Consider the following 22,548-nt stretch of genomic DNA (forward strand, 5'->3'; position numbering starts at 1 on the left):
TCCTCTGGCCCCCTCTCAAACTCTTTGCTTGTTCACAGATCTCCTCCCTGGTTCGAAGGGCAGCCCTCACACACAACGACAACCACTTCAACTATGAGAAGACACACAACTTTAAGGTAAGCAAGTCGCTGTGTTCTTTGGTCTGTCGTGAAAGGCAGGTGGAGAGGTATAGTTTATGGTTTCCGTCTGGTCTCTGACTGTAAAGTCCGGAGACAGCAAATTCCTTTGCTTTAGCAACAAACGGAACACCATGGATTTGTATCAGATTTGCAAGCAGTTAGCTTGGTGCTTATGCCTAGAAACATCTATCTGTATGTTGACTTAGCTCTGGAGAATTGGGCCCATTTCCTCTCCATATTCTCAGGTCCAGTGAAAGACTCAAACAGAGCATGCCCAGTCTGTCACATTGAGAGACGTTCTGGGGAAAGTGGAGCAGTACTTTTCCAGTCAGAGTAGCAGTAAAGTGTATCGCCATCTCCGACCCAGGGAAAACAGTTGCCTGTTTCACGTTTTCTATTTTGTCTTTGGTTTTCAGCGATGCTAACTCCCTTTCATGCATAGACAGCTGGGAAAGCAAATTTTAGACAGGAGATGCCATCCCATCGTTTTTTGTTTGTGTTCTGGGTGCTGGGGGCACCCTTGGTCCCAGCCTTTATCTTGCTCACCAGACCAAACAAAAAAGATCTGGAAACCTGGTGGGAGTTTAAGTACATTTTCCCATGTGTATTTATAAACTGGAAAGACCACTATCTCTGTTTGAGTGCAGCACTTGTAGAAAGGGCCTGCCATCAGAAAAGAATGGCCTGTCTCCTTCACCCTGTTTTCCAAGAAGGGCTGGTTACTGACTCTGATGCCAAATTGCCCAGTGAGATGCCATTGTGGGGAGTGAGAGACAGGATAGAATTAGAGATTTTGCCCCAGCAAATGGTCTGACAATTTGAAAGTGGGAGAAAGTGGAGATAAAGGATCCAGGGAGAAAAGAACAGGCAGGAAAGGCAAAATGTGAACCGTCTCCTCTTTCAAAACTTTTATCTCCTTTAGGGCCAGTAGGCCAAGTGCGTATTGGAACTAGCTAGCCCTTTGTCAGAGATGACAAAAGAAACCAATTTATTGGGTTGCTTTCCAGACCTTCAGAAGGACAAATGTGTGTCTATTAAATATACATTGTTAGTTTGGTCCTTTCCCTGCGTCTGTTTTTAGAAAGCAAGTGGCTCTGGCATTTGCAGGCTATAATTGAACCGAGGGATGGAATCCTACAGCCCTACGTATTTAGCATTGGGGTAAAGAACTGCATTATGTGGGTTCTCTTCCATGCTAAAGCTGTTGATATTTCTCCTCTCCCTGAAGAGTGACGGGTCTGATATGGAGTACAAAAAGGCTTCATTTTTTTCTTACCTTGTTTTCTATTTGTATCCTCATTAATTTGTGTTCTTTAAGAAAGCGTTTTTCTGACTTTTGGCAGAAATCCCCGACTTTCTGCATCCTGTGGACGCACCACCGTGGATGAGACAATAGATCATCTTAGACGTGTAAATTCTTTTCCTTCCTCTTGAATATTCCGATTCTTTCGGCTTCAAGAAATGAGAGTTTAAAGGGATGAATAATCACATTTTCACGCATATCTGCAATTCTTTGGGCTTTAAGAAATTAGAGTTATGTTTGCATAGAATAGTTTTTCCACATATATTCTGTGTCTGAATTTGGGTTTCAAAACACGCAACCATGGTTAGCTGATGGATACTTTCGAAACTAATTTCAGTCTTTTTAATCTTAGATCTCTGAAGGGAAAATCAATCTTAAGATGTTTTTAAATAAAAAGATAGTTGAAATTTATTTCTTAAATAGTACTGTTACCAACATGATTTGTTAAATACAGGTCACAGAAAAAACACCAGCAGCTTTTAAAATGTTTGCTTAAAAACTCATTATCTATTTAGTGTGGCCTCTTCTGAGTTAGAGCTCTTGAGAGAAGAAAAAGCAGAGAATAGACAAATTGTTCAAGAGGAATACACAAGCCAGACAGGAGCGTTTCTCTTCCATGTTTTAAATGGAGATCTTTGAAACTTAGCACACTCCGAGTAGCTGTGACAGTGGATCGTGGCTTTCAATGGTACTGTTCGTGCCACTGTCTTTATGAGTGAGTGGCGGGGACCCGAGGAGGCGGACCCTCTGTTTTGCTGGGCCCTTTCCATCTTCAATCTGTCCACTGCTCACCCCCTCAACTAAGTCTAAATGGGAATTTTGCATGGTTTTTGAAAGAACATTCTGAAAGCAGGTCTCTGATATGAATATAGCAGCAGGTTTTTAGTAACAAGCCACTGAACTAATTAAAGGAAGAAAACTCTATCAAAGGCCCCTGCCATCTGCTTGGAATTTGTGTTTTATACCTTAAATTACATTGGCTTTTATTTATGTTGACTTCTAATGGACATTATTCTGAAAGTTTCTTGATCTGTAGTTCAAGTAATAATTGAGGGTATATAACGTGCATGGGATGAAATAGTAACGGCTCAATTAAAAGAATGATAATCACCAGTTCATGCTTATCAGCAACAGGGCTTTGTAGGCCCTGTCTGCCCCCTGGCTTAGAGACCACCACGTGAGATTCAAATCTGCCAGTAGAGCTTGACGCCTTGCTCTATGAGAAGATTTTTTTGCCCCATTTAAGACTCTTAGCCCAGGTAAGAAGCCCTCTCCTTGCTCTACCCGGAGGTAGATTAGAGGATTGATTAGAAGTTCCCTGTGCTGGGAAAGCTCCCATCACCCTCCTGAGCACAGCCTTTGCTTCTCCAAAGAAGCTGGGCTGAGTAAATGGAAACTCAGCTCTGAGAACAAAAGCTTTGAGAAAGAACCAAGTTACAGTTGCGCCTCCTTTCAGGCAACGATTCTGTACTTTTTGACACTCTATGCCAATGCATCTTTTGCTCTTTTAAAGCCTGAATTTTCTAGGGTTACTTGCACCCACTAAGTACTAGGAAGTATTTTTTGAAGGAATGGGGAAATTAACAGATTCTTCTCTAAATGATAAAAGTACTTGCCGAGAGAAAAGCCGCTAGGTTGCCTACCTCATTTTTTTTTCCACATCTCTGTTTATCTAATTGGCCTAAGGAGACACTCTCTCTTAAGTGATCACCCAAATAACACTTACTTTGTGTCTGGGCTCTAGAAATATTCAAGCCAGAGAAACACAAAGCCTTGACAGTTTGGATTACTGTACTTGCTGGCCACGCATGGCACAGTGATGGTGGCCACCGCCGGCTTAGTACACTTGGCCACAGCACGACCTTTGTGGAAGAGCTTAGCTCTCTGCCTCAGTTTCCTCATCTGTGGAATGGTAGTGTGGACATTAAAGAATCCATGCCAGCCACTTACCATCATCTCTGGCACCGAGTAAGCCTCATTGGCTGTTAGCTTCTGTGCCCCTCCCTTCTCTTGTGGTCTTGTGTTTAGCTTTTTCTCTCTCCGTATTTTTTATTTTCTAGCCCCACTTCTTCATATCTTCCTTTCTTCTTCCATCTCTCTCTTCCTCTCTCATTAATTAGATGTAATAGAAAATGAAATAAAGCCTGACGATTACTGTGGTTTCTCTGAATGTATTTTGCCAATACTCGTTCCTCACCTGTTAAAAATGAGTGATTTAGATTTAGATCTAGAATTCACACATTTTTTCCCCAGCTTTTCAAAAGCACTTTCTATCTGCAAGGACTCTATGCGTTTCCTAAAGCCATTGTAACAAACAACCACAAGCTTGGTAGCTTAAAGCAACATAAATTGATTCACACACCATTTGGAAGGCCAGGAGTCTGAAATCCGGCTGAAGGCAGGATAGGTTCCTTCTGGAGGCTCTGAAGGAGAATTTGTCCTGTGTCCCTGTCCTAGCTTCTGTTTCCCGACAATCCTGGGAGTTCTTTGGCTTGTAGACACATCACTCCCCATCTCTGCTCTGACTTCATCGCACTACCTTCTCTGGGCATCTCTTATCTCTCTTCTTAGAAGATCACCAGTCATTAGATTTAGGGCCCAATTTATATCTTCAAAGGAACTCTTTCCAAATACGGTCACATGCACAGTGATTGGGCTTGGGAGTTGAACATACATTTTGGGGGATATATGATGTAACCCATTACAAGGATTGTCACTTTCCAGAGCTTCAGTAAGAAGTCCCTCTAGCCTCACCCTTGAAATGACACATGGTCAGTGCTATTAGTTAAAGCTTACAGTGTTATTAAAGGTTTCCACATCCACAGAGAAAAATCTTTAGATTTAATCTAATTGCTCTTAAGCATCAGTCCCTTGGCCTAGGCCCCACTGCTAATCTATGGCTATTGACTTACTTTCTAAACAAGTTTTCATTGATTTTTTTTCCTACCAATGTTTCATTGCTCTGATAGAAAGTGATGAAATGTAGTCATTCTTGGTCTCATGATTACCAAGAATTTCTTTATGAAAAGAGGGTATGGTAAGGGTGCCAAAAATCTTCAAAATATCTGTTGAGCTTCAATTTCCAGTAGTAAGTCAGAAGCATGTATTTGCTGTGGCTGATTCATACTCAGAGGATGCACTTTACAGTCAAATATGTGATGTAGCTATTAGTTTACATTAACATGTGTGATCATGCTGCAAGACTGCCCACATCATTTGGGGGGCCCAGTACAAAATGAAAATGTAGGGTCCCTTGTTAAAAAATTACTGAGACTTCTAAAACAATGGCAGCAGAGCATGAAACCAGGCACAGGGCCCTGCTCAGGACAGGGCCCTGAAGCTGGCCCTATAGTGGCGTGTTTTTTAAAAATATATAAAATAAAAAAGGAGCAACAGAGACCTGTTTCCATGAGAATTCAAGGAAGAGGGGGCTTCCTGGTGCTGGGCAGCCCTTGTAGGAAGCAGCCGGCAGGAGGTATTAATAGAAAGTCAGCTGAAGCCCAGATAGATAAATAGATCGATGTTCATTACACAGAGGAAAGAAAGAGAGGGCCTTCAGGGCAGTGCAAAGGACACACGTGAAAAGCTTGGGTCAGAACTGAGCCAGGCACCGATAAGGGGCAGGGAGGAGGCCGTGGGGGAGAGGGGGTCTCCTTCACATTTAGGTCATCAGCTGTGCGGACAGATGGTGGAAAGATGATGGCCCTGGGGAGAGGGGAGCAGGGAGAGGCTCCTGCACACGCCCCACCTCTGCTCCCTGCAGCTGGTGTCCTGCCTCCAGCCTGCAGCACTGTCACTCTCTGCTGCCACATTCTCTCCCTCTGCCCAGGCACTTACAGGACACCCTTCCTCCTTCTGCATGTGGAGTATGGATGGAGAGTGGTGGCCCAGAAAGCCCTGACGGTCCAGGATCAACTGCTCTGTCCCACTCCAGCCCGTGTCCCCTGCCCATTCCTCCCAGACCCTGCCGGCCATGCCTACCTGTTTGTTTGCCTGCCCACCCGACAAGCACAGACTAACACTGGAGGGCAGGGATTTTGGGCTGTTTTATTGACTGCAGAAATCCCGGTGTCTGGAGCAGGGCCTGGCCTGCAGCAGGCTGTCCATCCATGGTGGCAGAAAGCTAGTGACCCTGTCTACATACACTGGCACCCCCTCCTCACCCCATGATTTGTCCTTGTGCGTGTCCTATGTGTTGCACACCCTTGGATTAGTTGTTCTGGGCCCTTCTCGGTAGTGGGCCCTTCTCGGTAGTGGGCCCTTACCAGTCTTCAGACTGTGCTGCACAGATGGAGCCTTTTGGGACGTGCCTGCCCACCTCTCCCTTTCCATTTGTCTGAGGACACCAACTACGCCATGCTACCCAAAGTCTCCTACATGGAAGTCGTCTGCCTCAAATTACTTCCGTTGTCCTAGCATGCCATAAGATGCCTTTCAATTGTCCCTGTCTAGATGTGAGTGTAAGAGTTGCCTTCCTTACCCTTTTATGTCCCCCACTAACTGAGCCTGCACCAGAAGCTTCCTGTTCCCATGCCAGGCCCATCACGGGTGCTTTTGGACATGCTCCTTCTAAACGTGCCTGCCCATCCCATCCTTGGCCTTGGGGACCAGGACTACAAGTTCAGGAACCTGAGAATGTGTCCTAATGCTAAGACACCTGGCCAGGACGTGGCAGCATCACCACCTCCCAGTTTGAGTTTTGTAGCTAATTTATCGTGTCTATCCCCATCATTAATTTTTGCACTCGACTCAGTCCAGTAGTGCTCATTTGCTTTGGAAGGAATCATTTTTCCTTCATCATGTACATGCCTCTCTTTTCCTCCTCCTCCTTCTTGACGTCATGAAAACGTCTGAGCCCATCATTCCCAGTATGTTGTTCCCTCATTCTTGCCGGCCTCTCACCTGCCCGTCACCCTCTCCTGTCCATCCCAGTCCTATGTCTGTGCGCCCGGGGGTGGAGGGACGTTGGACATTGCACCTGCACATTAGCTCAGGCAGAAATTGGTTTCAGAATGGTTGTGGGGTTTGTTTTGTTTGTTTTATTTAATAATCAGAAAAGGATGTTTTGCCAGAAACAAATCTGGAAAGAACAGCTCAGAGGCAAAACTCTTTGCCTTGAATATAAAATGAAAGACTCAAAGTGAGACTGAAATAAATAGGCTTGGAATAACTGGGCTTGATAAAGAAAACATGGATTCTGCCCCCAAAGTGCTATGAAGAGGAGTCGTTTTTATAAATCTCTTCCTGTACCCTGGCTCTGCCATTATAACTGTTAGAAGCTGCTTATTTTCAAGTACCAGAACCCCTGGAAACTGTCTTAAATGAAAGAAGAGATTGTCAGTCCCAGGGAATATTCACAACTTGAGCAGGAGAGGAAGCAGGAGCTGGGACCATCCTGCAGCCAGTTTCGCCCTCTCTTTCTCCATTCTTCCCACCTCCTCTCCCTCCCTCCCTTCCGCCATCCCTCCCTCTCCGCTCTGTCTTCCTCTCTCCCCCTTCTCTCCTCTGCCCACCTCCTTTTCCATCCTTCTGCTCCCCCTCCCTGCTTCTCTCCCTTTCTCTCCTTCCCTCATTGCCACTTCATTGCCTTTGCTTTCTGGGTATCAGCCTCCTTGTTTCCTCCCTGCATGAAAACGTCATAGTCCACATGGTCTGTAGAATATGGCTGATAATAACTCCTTGGTTTATATACTAGACCAGCCACAAATATCCCAATTCCAAATTCCCAGAGAGAATCGGAATGACCTGTCTTGGACCAAGTGTCTGCTCTGCTCATGAGACACTGACCACAGAGTTAACACGGTAAACCCATAGATGGGGCAGGTGCCCAGGTGGACAGTGCCCACAATATATGTAAGAGGAAGGATTCTTTCCGGGCTAGTGCTCTAAAGATGTCAGTTATGATCCTTTCCTCCTTGTTTTGAAGGATTTCCCTTAAAGTTTTATGTCAAAATCTGTTCTCTTTCCATTGGGTTCTGCTTAAAGCAAAGCAAAAAGCTACTGTGAGTTCAGATATTATTAATATTAATATTAATAACTATGAGCCCAGCCACTCTACAGCATGGCTTAGTTGTTGTGTTCTGTCTGTCTGAGTATAAGGAGGAGTCTGTCCCCTCACGCTGGTCTTTTATCAAGGACTCCCATCACTGTTGTGCCATTTCGAAGCTGGGACTAACCCTCAGCAAAACTGGGAAGCAAATGAGGGTTCAGAAACATGCTAAGCCTATTAAAACTGTGGAATAAGGACTCTGTGTGACAGGCAACAGCAGAATCCTAGCTGTGAGATTGGGTGTGTAGCCAAGTGCCTCTTCAATCTTGATCTATGTGAAGCTCACTGAAGGAAGGATATCAATTACTATCGGCAGTGAACTTCAGGTGGACCCAGGTTTGAGATGCCAGCTGCACACAGGTGTGCGCCCTCAGCAAAGATAGTTCTGACTAAACCTTCATTAAGTAGGAGTGCTACTGCAGTCTCTGCTTTGAAATTTAAGTGGTTGTGTTTCCATGTAGACAGAAACAGAAGGAGAAACCCAATAATATAAACCTCCTAACATCCCCAGCAAACACCTACTGCCTCTCTACCCCTGGACTGCCTTCCTTGCTCAGCACACTCTTATGGGTCAAGTTGCTCCATGGAGCCGCCTGCTAGGACCTGCACCTGACTTCTAGATGGGAGCTTCTCCTTCTGTCCTTCATTCCCTGCGACCTTGCCTTCTGTTGAGAGGCTACACATTATGGTTAATTTGAAATAGCACGTGATTCCTGACGCACCAACCTGCTAGGAATTTGCTCAAAGGCTCTTTCTTAGATGTCTGCGATTCACCAAGATTTACTCTTCCTTCCCAGACAGTATATGCTTAATTTAAAAGTGTGCGTTCGTGAAAATGACAGCTGAATTAGCCTAGGAGTCATGTTTTACATGGGTCCTTGTGAGACCTCACAGCATAATGGCTTTATTCAAAGGATTTGCACTCCTGGTGGGATTTCAGGGAAACAATTGGTGGACAAGGTTCTTACACAGGTGAAGTATCTTCTTTTCCTGCCAGGGTCTGATTCAAAGCCCATCTCTTCTGTCCTTGGCACTGGGGCACTGTCCTTGCTCCCCCTCTACAAACCAGCAGAGCCTGGTGGAAGAGACAAGCTTTGATGGAAACTTTGCTTGGATGGCTTGTTTAGGCCACACACCAGAGGAGTGGCTTAGCCAGGCTACTTTACAACCACAAACCAAAGAGTCTGCCTCATATAAAGTGCTTGGTTGTCATTAATTTTATATCAAGTTTGTTTTAATCCAAAGAACACATAATTCAAAGGGTCTATCCTTAGTGACCAAGTGCCTAATTCTGGCTTTTTAAGTCCAGAAAAATATGCCTTTTGTGCTTTATTGGGGTAAGGGTGGAGTCACCAATGATCACTGTACATTTTGGGTATTTTTTAAAGTTCTGAAAAGAGGAAGGTATTTAGCTATTTTTTTATTCAGAAAATATGGGTCAAGGGCTGAATATGTGTCAGATGCAAGAGAGAGAGATGATGTAAGGTTTATGATCACATCCTCTACTAGTCTCAGCTGGGGTAATTTTGCACGGCAAAATCATGGCATTTAGTAGAGGCCGGGGATGCCGCTAAACATCCTACATTGGCCAGGACGTGCCCCCACCATAAAGAGTCACCCATCCCCAAATATCAGTCCTGATGGGCAATAGGGAGCCACTGAAGGTTTTTGAGCAGGGAAATATCAAAAGAATGATGGTGCTGATGTGCTCATAAATGTGACACAGAATTAGTTAGTACAAGGATATCCTGCTTTATGTAGTCTTGAGATTCCCAACAACTTTGAGGCAACCAGTATTTTAGAAATTAAATTCTATCTTAAGCGAACTAGAGTTGATGAGACAAATCCAGGGGTCCATGATATTGTGGGGAGGGAAAGCCAGCTCTCCTGCAGAGTCTGCTGGGTGGGCCTCTCCAAGGAGACCAGGGTCTCTCTCTGTCACAGACTGAGTGATTCCCCTCTGCTGTTTTTTTCTTACATCTGAAAAGCTTTACTTCAAGGTCAGTATTCCATCTGATGTTGCAAGGGGGAGAGTCCAAAGTTTACCCTAGTTTCTCATATGAGTTAAATGTCACATGATAGTGGGAAATACAGCAAATTATAGGAAAAATACTTAGCAGAGGTCTGGAGGCCTTGACTTGCTGCTGACCTTCTGGGTGATGGAGGATAAGCTGCCTGCATTTCAGCCCCTCGGTTAACTCTGAGCAAAAGCTTGACTAGAACCCCCACAACCCGGCAACTTGTAGCTGGAGAGGACCTTAGTCATCTTTTTCATATATAAAGTAACTAAGAAAAAAACCCTTTGACCCAAAGAGTCCTTTTCAAAGCACAGCTAAAGAATAGTTTCAATTTTTGATATTCATCATAAACATGGCAAACTGAAGCAATATGGTTTTCGTCAACACCAGCAATTCTCAGTTGAGATTACTTTCTCCCCCCCTCCCACCAGCAACATTTGGCAATGTCTAGAGACTTTCATGGTTTGTCCCAGCTGGGGGTGCTACTGGCGTCTAGAGGGTAACAGCCAGGATGCTGCTAAAAAGTCCTACAGTCCAACAGCAGAGAATTTTCCTGCCCCTAATGTAATGATACCAAGGTTAAGAAACCCTAACGTATACCGAGAAGTAAAAGCACACACTAAATAGCACTTTGCTTTTTTATAGTTTAGGTTCCTGGCCGAACTGATTGTGCATTTGGGTGGTGTCGACACTGACCCATCCAAACATATCTGCTATAAAACCACTAGAGAATACTGCCTTCCAGATTCAGCAGACGTGAGACAAATAACATCCTGTTCATTTAGAAAGAGTCAAGTTGGGGGATACTCACTTAAACGCCTGGGAGTTTTCTAGACAACTCTTCTTGCCCTTGTTTTTCCTACATAGCTGTTCCTGGGCCATTTGTCAAACGTACCTTATCTCCTATAATATCATCTTTTTTTGTTTGGTGTGGTTTTTGAATTCCAAGCAGACCGGGCCCAGTATAATAGTCTTGGACAGACATTCTTCCTGTCTGGGGTATTTTCTTCCTGTCTAGAATATTTTAGTTACTGCCCTAAAGTTTTCAAAATGTTCTTTTTCTAAAAAGATATTCTTCAAAGTCAATAAACTGTAGAGGATGGAAAAAGCCAATCAGTAACTTTTAAGATACGAAGTATTTCATTTAGAGAGTCTGCATAAGTGGAACCCAGATCAAATAGGCTCAGAGAATACCCTTAGCATTTACATGTAGCCAGCTGTCCAGAGATTGTCCTTGGGGATCCAAAAGAAAACTGAACAATATATTGGCCATGGAAATAAACACGGGCAGGCCTATCACAAAAAAAGGAAATTAGGCAATGGGCCTAAAATAATGTTTCACTTCACGTTCCCTCTCCATTCCTATTTTGTTTTATTTCTGTGGGACTGTGTGTGGACACTTGGGGTTATTTACTAATCATAGATATCTCTCTGCATTAATTTGGCCAAATAAATGAGATCAAAAGTAACAGGGATACCGGTTGGGAAAGGATGCCGGTAAATATAGACAGGGCTAATAAGCATTCAGTGCCATTTTGATATGCTCATTATTTTTAAAGATCAGTAAAAAGTAAAGTTTTAGAAAATTTGTGATTAGCCGATCCTGTATTCCCCAAGGCAGTTGGGAAATAGATCAGTTTCTATTTTGTCCATGTGCAGTAAACATGGCAGCTGCTCTCCTAATTTCTAAACATTGCATTTTTCTTTTTTTTATTATTATTATTTTTGTAGAGACAGAGTCTCACTCTATCACCCTTGGTAGAGTGCCGTGGCATCACACAGCTCACAGCAACCTCCAACTCCTGGGCTTAGGCGATTTTCTTGCCTCAGCCTCCTGAGTAGCTGGGACTACAGGTACCCACCACAACACCCAGCTACTTTTTTTTGTTGTTGCATTATGGCCGGGACTGGCTTTGAACCTGCCACCCTTGGTATATGGGGCTGGCGCCCTACCCAATGAGCCACAGGTGCTGCCCATTGCATGTTTCATTTTCCCCCAAGGTATAGAGACATTTGCCATGAGGTTAATTTGTCCGCTGGAGATGTTTCAGAGAATAGCATGATATTCAGAGATAGCATGTTTCAGAGAATAGCACGATATCGCCCTTTTTTTGTTGTTGTTGTTTTGTTTCTGCACCTCCTGTGAGAAAAGAATGGCTTTCAAAAACAAAGCCTGCCTTCCTGGACAAAGCCTGCCTTCCTGGGCCTTTGGATATGCTGTTTCCTCTTCTCGGCATGTCATCTTCAAACCAGCTGCCCAGAGTCCACACCGTTACTTCCCCAGAAGCTCTGCCTTTCCCAGGCTGGTAAATTCTTATCCATCCTTGAAAGCCTATTTCGATTTGGCCTCCTACAACCTTCTAGGAGGAGTTTATCATTCTCCTCACGATGCTGCAGTAGGTTTTCCTGCCTGCTGTGTTGCATCACTTGACACATAATTATTGGTTTCCTGTTTATTCCTGTAGATAATGAGATGCTTGAGTATAAGGCGTTCTTGCTCTTCTGATCTGTTTCAACTCTGTCTATCCAAGGATTGATATATCTAAGTAGGCAATTGGCATGTGAGTATCAGACAAGTGAATGGTGAGTCAATAGAAAGGTGGACAGTTGGATGAAAACAGAAATAATTCATCTGTCTGGCGTCCTTCCCCTGCTAATATGTGATGCCACTTCTGAGATGTACCAAGTCTCCATAAATGTGTGATTGGGTTTCTGATCTTTCCCACCCTGTACCACAAATATCGAATACATTGTACCAAACATACTGGGGTTTAGCTATTATTATTTGTGATCTTATTGCATTATATTCAGAATATGGTGGGTATGGTATTAGGGTTTGTGTATGTGTGTATATATTAAAGTTTGATATGTGGTCAGTTTATGTAAATGCTCCATGTGTTATTGAAAAGAGTTGTGTGTTCTTTGATTTACTGGCTATGAGGTCCCTTGTCTTTTCAGTAGATTAACTTTAACTATTTCATCTATTAGTTTCTGTGAATAAATGTTAAATCATTATGATGTGGGTTTGTCAATTTCTTCTTGTAATTTTTTCAAATTTTGCTTTATATTTTTGAGACCATATTGGCATTCACATATCAGCTCAAAATTATTTTATCTTTCTAGCAAAAAGTTGTCTCTTATGATCATTTTTATCAAATATACGCATTTGGTCTATCTGGAGTTTCCATTGGCTAACGTTTGCTGGGTATGACTTTTTACTTCCAATATTTTTTTCACATTGTATTTTATGTTCTTTGAAAAGATATTTAAAATGTGATCTGAAAATGTATCTCTTATGTGATGAGTGAGAGTAATTTTGTATTTATTGTGATTAGAGATATCTAAGGACTTTTTTATTTGATGTGTTTTTTATTCTATTTTCTCCTTTCCTGCTTTTGATTAGCTTAATTGAATCTAGATTTCTTTTTCCCCTTATGCATTTTTAAATTAATTTCAATAAATGATTCCATTTCACTCTTTTTGTATGTACCCAAATATCTAATATAATACTTGCATGATTGATTTAAAATATTCCTCAGTAATTAGTAGCTCTTCTTACATTCCCCAGATCATCAAAATGCCTTAACTCTCTTCATCCCCTTCAATCTTCCATGTCGGTTTTCATTCAGTTTTTAAGTCCCCTAAAATTAGTCATCTTCTTGCTGTTTTATGCACATAGGGCTTAACTAAATGACTCAAGTTACCAGTTTTCATGCTTACCTTTGCTCCTTGAATCCTGTTCCATCCTCATAGGTTTAATTTGCACCTCATTGAAGTATGTAGTAGTATTTCTTTGAGGATCTGTGAGTGGAAACTCCTGGCATTTGTCTGAAAATATCTTTATTTCACCTTTGCTTCTTGGATGATAACTAGCTGGCTATAAAAGTTAGGTTGGAAACATTTCTCTCTGAGCACTTTGATGAAATCGTTCCTTAATTGCTCTCTTTTTTTTTTTTGCTGAGAAAATGTCTGTTTTTACTCTAATTGCTATTCTTCTGGAGGTTATCTGGTTTCTAGGCTTCTGCTTTGTCTTTTTGTATTCTGCAATTTCACTGTAATCTATATAAGTGTAGATTATTTTTATATTGTTTGAGCCTCAGTTAGTTTTTCTTAAGCTGGAGGTTGTATGCCTTTTACTAAATCTGAAGAGACCTTGGCCGTTTTTCTGTTAGAATACATATTGCTTCCATATATACCCTAAACCCCATCATCTCTCATCTTTCCAGGATTATCCCTTCTTTGCTTACCTGCTCTCTTTCCTCCATCTCCAGACTCCTCTCTTCATTGTGTCAATGCTATCAACAAGCCAACATGCCCTAATGTCTCCTATCTTAAAAATAAAAACCCCTCCCTAGAGCTATCCTATTTCTCTGCTGAATATCATAGCCAAACTTCTTAATAGAGTTGCCTTCATATTTCTCTACTTCCTTATAACTCATTTATTCTTCAGTTCACTTTTTTTTTGCAATGGAATCTTGCTCTGTCATCTTGGGTAGAGTGCAGTGGTGACATCATAGCTCACAGCACCTTCAAACTCTCAGGCTTACACAATCCTCCTGCCTCAGCCTCTCAAGGCACATGCCACCATAGATGGCTGATTTTTCTATTTTTAGTAGAGATGGGGTCTCTCGCTTTGGCTGGTTGTAAGCTCCAGAGTGCAAGTGATCCTCTTGCCTCTCAGCCTCCCAGAGTGCTAGGATTACAGGCATCAGCCACCACGCCCAGCCGGTTCACTTGAGTCTGACTTCCGCCCTCACTGGTCCAAAGGTGCTGCTCTTACCAAGGCTGTGAATGACTTCCATGGATCCACATCAGTGTTTAGTACTTCTCTAATTGGCCTCTTGCCAGCACTCAACATGGTTGACCACTCCTCCCCGAAAGCAGTCTTTTGTCTCTTGGCTTCTCAAACACTTTACTTTTGGGGTGTTCTCTAAACATTGGAGGACTGAGTGAGGGCTTGGGGCTGAGCTGACTTTTCTTTATTTTCTGCTCTCTATGCCCAAGTGCATGACGCGCTGCATGACGGCATCTCAGTCCATGACAGACCACATTTACGATGATGGTCCCAAAAAGTTACAATGAAGTTGCCCTATGCAGGTGTAGCATCTTTCATCTTTTATACCATATTTTTACTTTATCTTTCCTATATTTAGATTATATTTGGTTAGACAATTACTCAACTATCACATTATAATTAATTGTAGTATGTAGCACAGTAACATGCTGTGTAGGTTTGTAGTCTGGGAGCAACAGGCCAGATCATACAGCCTCCACGAGGAGTAGGCTGTAGCATCTGGGCTTGTGTGAGCACCATCGATGGTATTCCCCACCTCCTCGAGGGCAGATTGCCTAATAATGCGTTTCTCAGAATGCATCCTTGCCATTAAGCAATACACTACTGTGCTTTTTTTCACTTATACCATTTTAAATAACATGTTTGTCAACCCTCACCCCTCCTCTGAGATACCCAATTTGTGTGAATACCTCCTTGACACTTACATGTGTATTTTATAGCAGCATTTAACCTTAACCTGCTTAAAGCTGAATCCGGGAACTTCTCCCCAGGAGAGTGTCTGCTCTACATCAGCAAATGGTGTCACCATCCACTTGTTCCTAAGCTAGAGTCTAGGAGTTGTTTTTATTCCCCTGTCCCTCAAAGATCCACATTTATTCTATTATCAGGTCTTGTAAAGTCTATCTTCCAAATATATCTCAAATCCATCTACTTCCCATCTCCACGGCCAGCACCCTGGTCTCCTCCTCTGTTGTTGCTCAATCCTGCACAGTTTTCGAATCTGTTCTCCTCCTAACACCCTCTCACACCCATTTCAACACAGTAATCAGAATAACATGGTTCAGACGTATAGCTCCTATGTGAAGCCCTCCAGGAAATTTCTGTTGCACCTGTATTAAAACCAAATGCACACTCACGAATAGAGGCCCTGAATGACTTTCCCTTTCCTACCTTCAGCCTCATCTCGATTCCCGCCTGCCTCCCTCTTAGTGTTCTGGACTCCGGCTCTTCCATCACACACAGCTCTTTTGCCTCGGCAAGGCCTCCATCCCTTTTGCCTAGAATGTTCCCTGTCCTTTCCCCCACAGGACTGGCTCTTCTCTTCCTTTAAGTCACCTTCCAACAGGGGCCTTCCTGACCAGCTATCTGGGATAACACTGGCCCCTCTTAGTCTCTCCAGGAGCAGCCTCGTCTTTTTTTCTTCTATAACCTTTTTCATGCTTTTTTATGGGGAGTTGCCTTTTACATGTTACTTTATTATATTTAATTGATCTTGTGACTTCAGTGGTATGTTAACAAGTGACTTTGCTGCCATAATGAGCCAAAACTTTTAGAGGATTTCTAGTAAAATATTGAGAAATGTATGGCTGCTGAATTTAGAAAATGTTCAACTTTAATAAGGATATTTTACTGAGGAATCCTTCTAGTACCAAGTTCAATGTCAACGGGCCTCCAGGTGAATCATGGTATCGGCACTATGTGTACTATCAGGATGAATTCTCTGCATTCCTGCCGGGAGTGTGTTGTCACGTCTCAGAGCCATTCTCTTGCAACACACTTGTTTAAGTGAGAACAATTTTGAGAAGTTTTCGCATCTGTTTTCAAAGTAAAAACTCTCTAAGGGACAGTTTGCATGTGATAAACTGAAATACCAAAAGACTACTGTGACTTTGTTGCATAGAAATCCTGGTTCTAAGTGGCTCTTTTTGATTTATTAACTTGCTGACTTTCTTCCTCTGCTTTTACTCGTCTGTGAGTTCCATTAGGAGGGATCCAGGTCTGTTTTGCTTGCCTCTTTATGCACACCTGATTACTAGTGGGTATGAATAAAAAAAGAACTCAAAACGGGGCTAATTTTTTTTCTTAAAGTAGAACTTTGATGGGCATCGCCCCAAATTATGACCCTACTTAAACTGATTTTTTGTTAAATAAAAGTAGTATACAAGCCTCCCAGCATGTAAAAAATTAATACTGTCTACATTTATTTATTAATGGACGTTTAAAACTTCGAAAGGTTTTATGTAATGTCTTATGGTATTTTAATTGTGTAAGATTTTAGAAACATTTCATGTAGATTTGTATACCTCCAATAGACAGCCAAGGTGTTTTTGTTTTTTTAATTAAATCATAGCTGTGTACATTAATGCAATCATGGGGTACAATGTGCTGGTTTTGCACACAATTTGAAATGCTTTCATCAAACTGGCCAACATAGCCTTCACGGCATTTTCTTAGTTATTGTGTTAAGACATTTATATTCTATACCTAGTAAATTTCACATGTACCCTTGTAGCCATGGTGGTTTTGGCTGACACTTGTCAGATGTTTTTTTAAGGAATCCCCCAGCTCTGCTTCTTAAAGCTCTTTGGGGCCAGAGAACAAGTATTTTTGTTTTGTTTTGTTTTTGTTTTTGTTTTTGTTTTTGTTTTTGGCCGGGCCTGGGTTTGAACCCGCCACCTCTGGCATATGGGGCTGGCGTCCTACCCCTTTGAGCCACAGGTACCACCCTGTTTTGTTTTCATTTTAAAATCATGATGGAATACATGGTCCTGTTCTAGAAGATCCTGTATTTGAATAATCAAAAATAAGCCCATTCTTACTTTGTGATATTCAGAATATGGAACAACCAGCTGGGCAGCCACTCACAAAAGCAGCTCTTTGATCAACCAGGAGAGGTTTTTAGCTTATTTACCTGAAGGCTACACCAAGGTCTACTCAATATAGACCCCATTGGTAGCCCACAGGGCCCGTTGGTAGCCTGCATTTTCAGCCAATTCTTTCACTTTTTTTTTTTTTTTTTTAAAGACAGTCTCACTTTGTTGCCCAGGCTAGAGTACAGTAGCATCATCATAGCACACTGCAACTTCAAACTCCCGGGCCCAAGTTGTCTTCCTATCTCAGCCTCCCAAGTAGCTGAAACTATAGGCACACATCACCATGTCCTGCTAATTTTTCTATTTTTAGTACAGACAAGATCTCCTTTTCGCTCAGGTTGGTCTCAAACTCCTGAGCTCAGCCTCCCAGAGTGCTAGGATTACAGGCTCAAGCCACCTCACCCAGCCTCCTTCACTTTTTTAAATACCTTTTTGGAAGTAGCTCAAAGCCTGGGAACCTTTCAATTATCCCATGATCATGTCTTATTTATACCTGCCTGGCTGGTCTACAGATGGGGCAACTTGGGTCAAAAGGGCACAGTAATTGAGTTCTGCCTTCCAGACCTTGCTGAGCTAAATGCAGGTTATAGCTACCGACTCAGACCATCTTGGGTTTGTCTATACAGTGTCTTATTTTAGGTGGTGAGAGTCTCATTTCTTAGGTGATGGCAAAGCCCTATAATCTTACTGTTTCTCCACATTCCTTTCTGATTCTGGCTTGGGGCACGGTGGACCAGTAAAGGATTTCAAAGATCAAAGCACGTCTCTGTTTTTGCAGGCTCTGTTTGCAGCTGCCTCACTGGAGGGAGGAGGCCCAATGAAGCACTCCTCCGACTTCCAATGACTCCAGATTTTCTGATGTTTTTTCTCTTTTTGGATCACAGGTCCACACATTTCGAGGCCCACACTGGTGTGAATACTGTGCCAATTTCATGTGGGGACTCATCGCCCAAGGGGTCCGGTGCTCAGGTAGACACGAATGTTCTTTCTCTTTTTCCAGTTTCGAAGTGCTGCTATGTTGAGCAGGAGGACCCCTCTCCAGAGCTGAGAAATATGCTCAGATATGCTGAAAAATCTGGCTTTCTGGAGAGTTCCCTGCTTACAACAAATGAAAAAGATCTCATGTTTATGAAAGGAAAGAAAAAGAAAAAAACACAAGAAATACATATTCTTAAACACTTACCTGCCTCCCCAAATAGGCATTATTCCTTAAAAGGAAAAGAAAGTCAATTCCAACACCATACTTTTTCCTACCCTATCTTATTGTGAACGGCAGGACACAAAAATAATAAGAATGCTGATGAATATCTACCACTTACCAGGCACCAGGCTGCCTCTTTCTATTCATCATGCCAATTTAGCCTCACCAACAGGGCCTGAGGCGATGCAATTAAATAAAAGAGAAAACAGAGGCTTACAGCTAACTGTTCCTTGCCTTCGGCCACATAGTAAACAGTGGGACATTGAGCCAAAGGCCATCAGACTGATGCTCACTACTTTTCTGCCATCAGATCAGCCGCGAAACCACCTTGATTTTTCATCATATGTTTTCAAAGTAGTTTGAAACCCTAGGTGCTTTTCCCCCTGGAACTGGGTGCACATACCCATTGCTAACAGCACGTAACACATCGTATTCAGGTACCTCTAACAAAATGACAGAGAGTTGCCAAATGAACACGTAACTGGGCTTCCTGATTTATTATGCCATGTTTCTTTCTGGCAAGCAGTTGTGGCCAGAACCAAGAACAGCCTCTTCTGATACTGACTGGCTTTCTACTGACACTATGACCTGTTCCTCTTTGCTAGTGTGTGATTTTAAAAAATAATTCATATGCAGCATTTAAAATAAGCTAATAACATTACTTTGAGGTGACCTTCTTTCCCGAAGTGGCCATCTTGGTTCACAGGATGCTGCAACCAACATTTGCATCCCGAAGTGGGGAGCTGACCCCCCAGATGTTTTGTTTTTATGTGTTCTGTTGTCTTGCACAGACTAATATTACAAAACAAAACATCCGTGGGGTTGGTCCCCGACCCTTCATTTGGGATGTGACTGTTATCTTCCTCTCCGCCTGGAAGAGGCATTTTAGCTTCCATGTAAATATAGCCAAGTATAGGCATCTGGATGGTTCAAGTAGTTCTCGTGTTTGTTGGATAACTCTGTTTCCCCCATCCCAGGTCCATGAGATTAGTGGTTTATGTTCAGATTGACCTCTGAGAGGCAGCCTCCCCAGATATGTTTAGATATCCTGATTAACCCAAGAGACTTACTTGCCAAGAGTTATAGAGTACCTCACAGCTCAGTCACTGAGCAAAGAGGTAGAATATCTGAATTACTCAGAGGCCACTAACTTGGCCCGTCCACATTACATCTATCAGCAATATCCCTAATTGCTGGTATTATCCAATTTCAGCATGAAATTGGTCCAAAGTCAATATTTGGAGAACAAAACTCTGGGCTTCACATTAGCTGTGAACAGCACTTTTTTCTGGGATGAAAGGGTTTTTGGGTTTTTTTTTTTTTTCTAGTTTTTTTTTTCTTTAATGAAATACATTTTAAAGCTATATTGTTGGTGTTCTCCAGTGGCTACTTTTTGTCCGTATATTTCCTTTAAGCAGTAAGAAGGCTGAAAACTGATCATATACGGTTAGGAAGAACCATCATTGCCTCTCAGCTCTTCATATATTACATATTTTGAAAAATACTAGCCTTTATTTGTAGCAGATAGAGTTCTGTTACTTTGTAAAAACTTAATATTTTATACTTGTTATAAAATATTTTAACTTTAGTAAAATATAAATATGTAATTCCACATATATATTATTGCTTCAGATCTTAAAATGAAGACATGGTTCTTCTTACACGAAGTACCTAGCATAGCAAGTTCAGAGAGACAGAAAGTTGCATGGTGGCTGTGGGACAGGTCAATGGGGAGTTGTACTATTTGGGTACAGAGTTTCAGTTTGGGAAGTTGGAGGAAGGTTCTGGGGATAGATGGTGGTGATGGTCGTACAACAGTGTGAATGTACTTACTGCTGCTGAACTGTAGGATTAAAGATGATTAAAATGGGAAAAAAAAAAGTATTATGCATATTTTACAATGTAAAATGTAAATGTATTCAAATTTATTCAAATTTTTAAACAAAAAATTTTGTTCAAAAACTTACTAGTTTATAAGATGTAATAAAAATTACTAATTAAAAAAACTTAAAAGCTGGGCAAGTATCTTTGTTTTTTTATTACCATATTTGCTATTTATTTTATTGAAACATATACATAGTACCTACTGTATTTTAGACACTGTGGTGAGCACCTTGTTAACTTATCAGAGCAGCGTGATAACCCGAAGACTAGGTGCTATTATCAACTCCGTTATGTATGAACAAAAGAGGATTCAAACAAGAAAGGCAGAGTTGCTAATCTTTGGTTTGAAGAGACAGTGTTCTTCACCCTTTATGGAGAATTGGCCCAGCGTTTGCTCTCCCATCCTCTTAGCTGGGCACTCTGACTAAGCTGTTGTCCTTCCTATGGACCTTATTTTGACACCTATGAGTGGAAATAAAGTCTAACTCTACACCGTCGAGTACCAGCCAATTCATTTAGCCAAAACTTATTCACAAGGTAGAAATATCAAAATATTATTGATGCTCACTTGAGCTTTGTTGAATTTCTCAAGATGATAAAACAAAGATGAATTAGAACTAGTTTTTTTCTTTGATAGGAAGATAGACAAAAAGAACTCAGCTAGTCAAAATTACATGAAATTCGAATCACATGGTAATTAGAAATTGCCACTGACTTTACAGAAGTTAAGAGTCCTCTCAACTTCTTGGTATGGTTAACTACTTTTTCTATAAAGCAGATGACTACAATATTCATTGTCTTGTGTGCATGTATGTGCCGGGGGGGGGGGGGGTTTCTTTATACCTAGAAAACCAGTTTTAGAGGACATTTTGAGTACACAGCACATCAACTTTGAACAACTTCAGCATTAAATTTTTATCTTCCAGAATGGAGACTGTTCCTTTTTACTGTCAGAGAAATTCTGTCAGTGGATACTGACTGCTAACAAGGCTTTTAATGTATTCATTGAACTTAAAAGCACCTTTTCAGCTTTGGATCTTGATATGAGCTTTATAAATAATTCCTCTAATCATCGCATTACATGGCCTTGTTATAAATTATAAACTCTCAGGTATTCCCACTGGTGTACGGTCAGGCATTATTTCCACTTGTAGGTGTCAAAAGGAAAACGGCCGACTCACGGTGCCCAGCAAGGAGGGAGGGAGCTCCAGCTATGGGGGAACTCTCTAGGAAAGGAGATGAGAATGCCAGTGGTCACAGACTCCTCAAACCAAAGATTGGCAATTCCTACAGAAGAGTAACTATGCCTTCCACAGAAGAGCATCACGGGCTGAACGGAAACAACATAGCCAAAGTCCTAGGTTATCCTAGGTGATTATCTCCGGGAATCCAAGCCCAAAAGCCCACTTGTGGGACCCAAAAGCTTCCAGCTTGAAAAGAGAAAACATACACAAACAACCTGGCTAATTACCTACCCTATCTGGATAAGGTGTGGTAGTCCAGCCACAGAGGGGCTTACTGAGAAAGATGGAGTCTTTTAGGGGTTAGTAATGAATCGGTAGCACGCTCATCTTGTACAGAGAGACTCTCTAAGTGAGGCAGGCATTCCAGGGAAATACATCAACCCTTGGGGGTGGTATTCTTATTTTTGGTAATGTATAATTTGTGTGTGGCATCTTTGTTCACAGATTGTGGATTGAATGTACACAAACAGTGTTCCAAGCACGTTCCCAATGACTGCCAACCTGATCTCAAGCGGATCAAAAAAGTGTACTGTTGTGACCTTACAACACTCGTGAAGGCACACAACACTCAGAGGCCCATGGTGGTAGACATATGCATTCGGGAAATTGAAGCAAGAGGTTTGGAAAATTCATCCTATTCTAATATTGTAGTGATTCTAGCTGTACTATTTATTTTTACTGTTGTCAAGGAAACTGAAGTTGAATTCTTGCTGGGACCTGCCCACAGATAAGCATGCACACACAGATAAATTTGCAGAAAACTAAATCCAAGCAGCTATATCAATTTCCATGTCTTATAAGCCATGCATGTATGCATTCAATAGATGTTTTTACTAAGCATTTATTTGCTAGACATTGAGGTTAGAAAAGTCACCATTCTTTCCTTCAAAAATTCATACTAAAGTGTGAGGAATCAGAAGAACAAATAAAGAAATGTTGGTGGGTAGCTATATTCAAAGCACCATGGACTTACAAAGGAAGATGTTGTAATTTTATTTGAGGACAACTGAGAAAGGATTATGGCAAGATGAAGATGGATTTGAACTTGTTAAAAATTGTTTC

At 41.9% G+C, this 22,548-nt stretch overlaps 1 protein-coding gene across 1 annotated transcript in view; it reads left to right on the forward strand.

Annotated features, from left to right (window-relative positions):
* Positions 1-22,548, forward strand: part of CHN2 (chimerin 2) — a 317,927-nt gene that overhangs the window by 280,796 nt on the left and 14,583 nt on the right. Inside the window, exons 7-9 of the mRNA XM_003788542.3 lie at positions 39-116; positions 18,042-18,126; positions 21,931-22,104. Coding sequence (XP_003788590.1) covers positions 39-116; positions 18,042-18,126; positions 21,931-22,104 — 337 coding nt within the window. The remainder of the gene's footprint in view (positions 1-38; positions 117-18,041; positions 18,127-21,930; positions 22,105-22,548) is intronic.

Source organism: Otolemur garnettii, unplaced genomic scaffold, assembly GCF_000181295.1.
Source record: "Otolemur garnettii isolate 467f Iridium unplaced genomic scaffold, OtoGar3 scaffold00028, whole genome shotgun sequence".
NCBI lineage: Eukaryota > Metazoa > Chordata > Mammalia > Primates > Galagidae > Otolemur > Otolemur garnettii.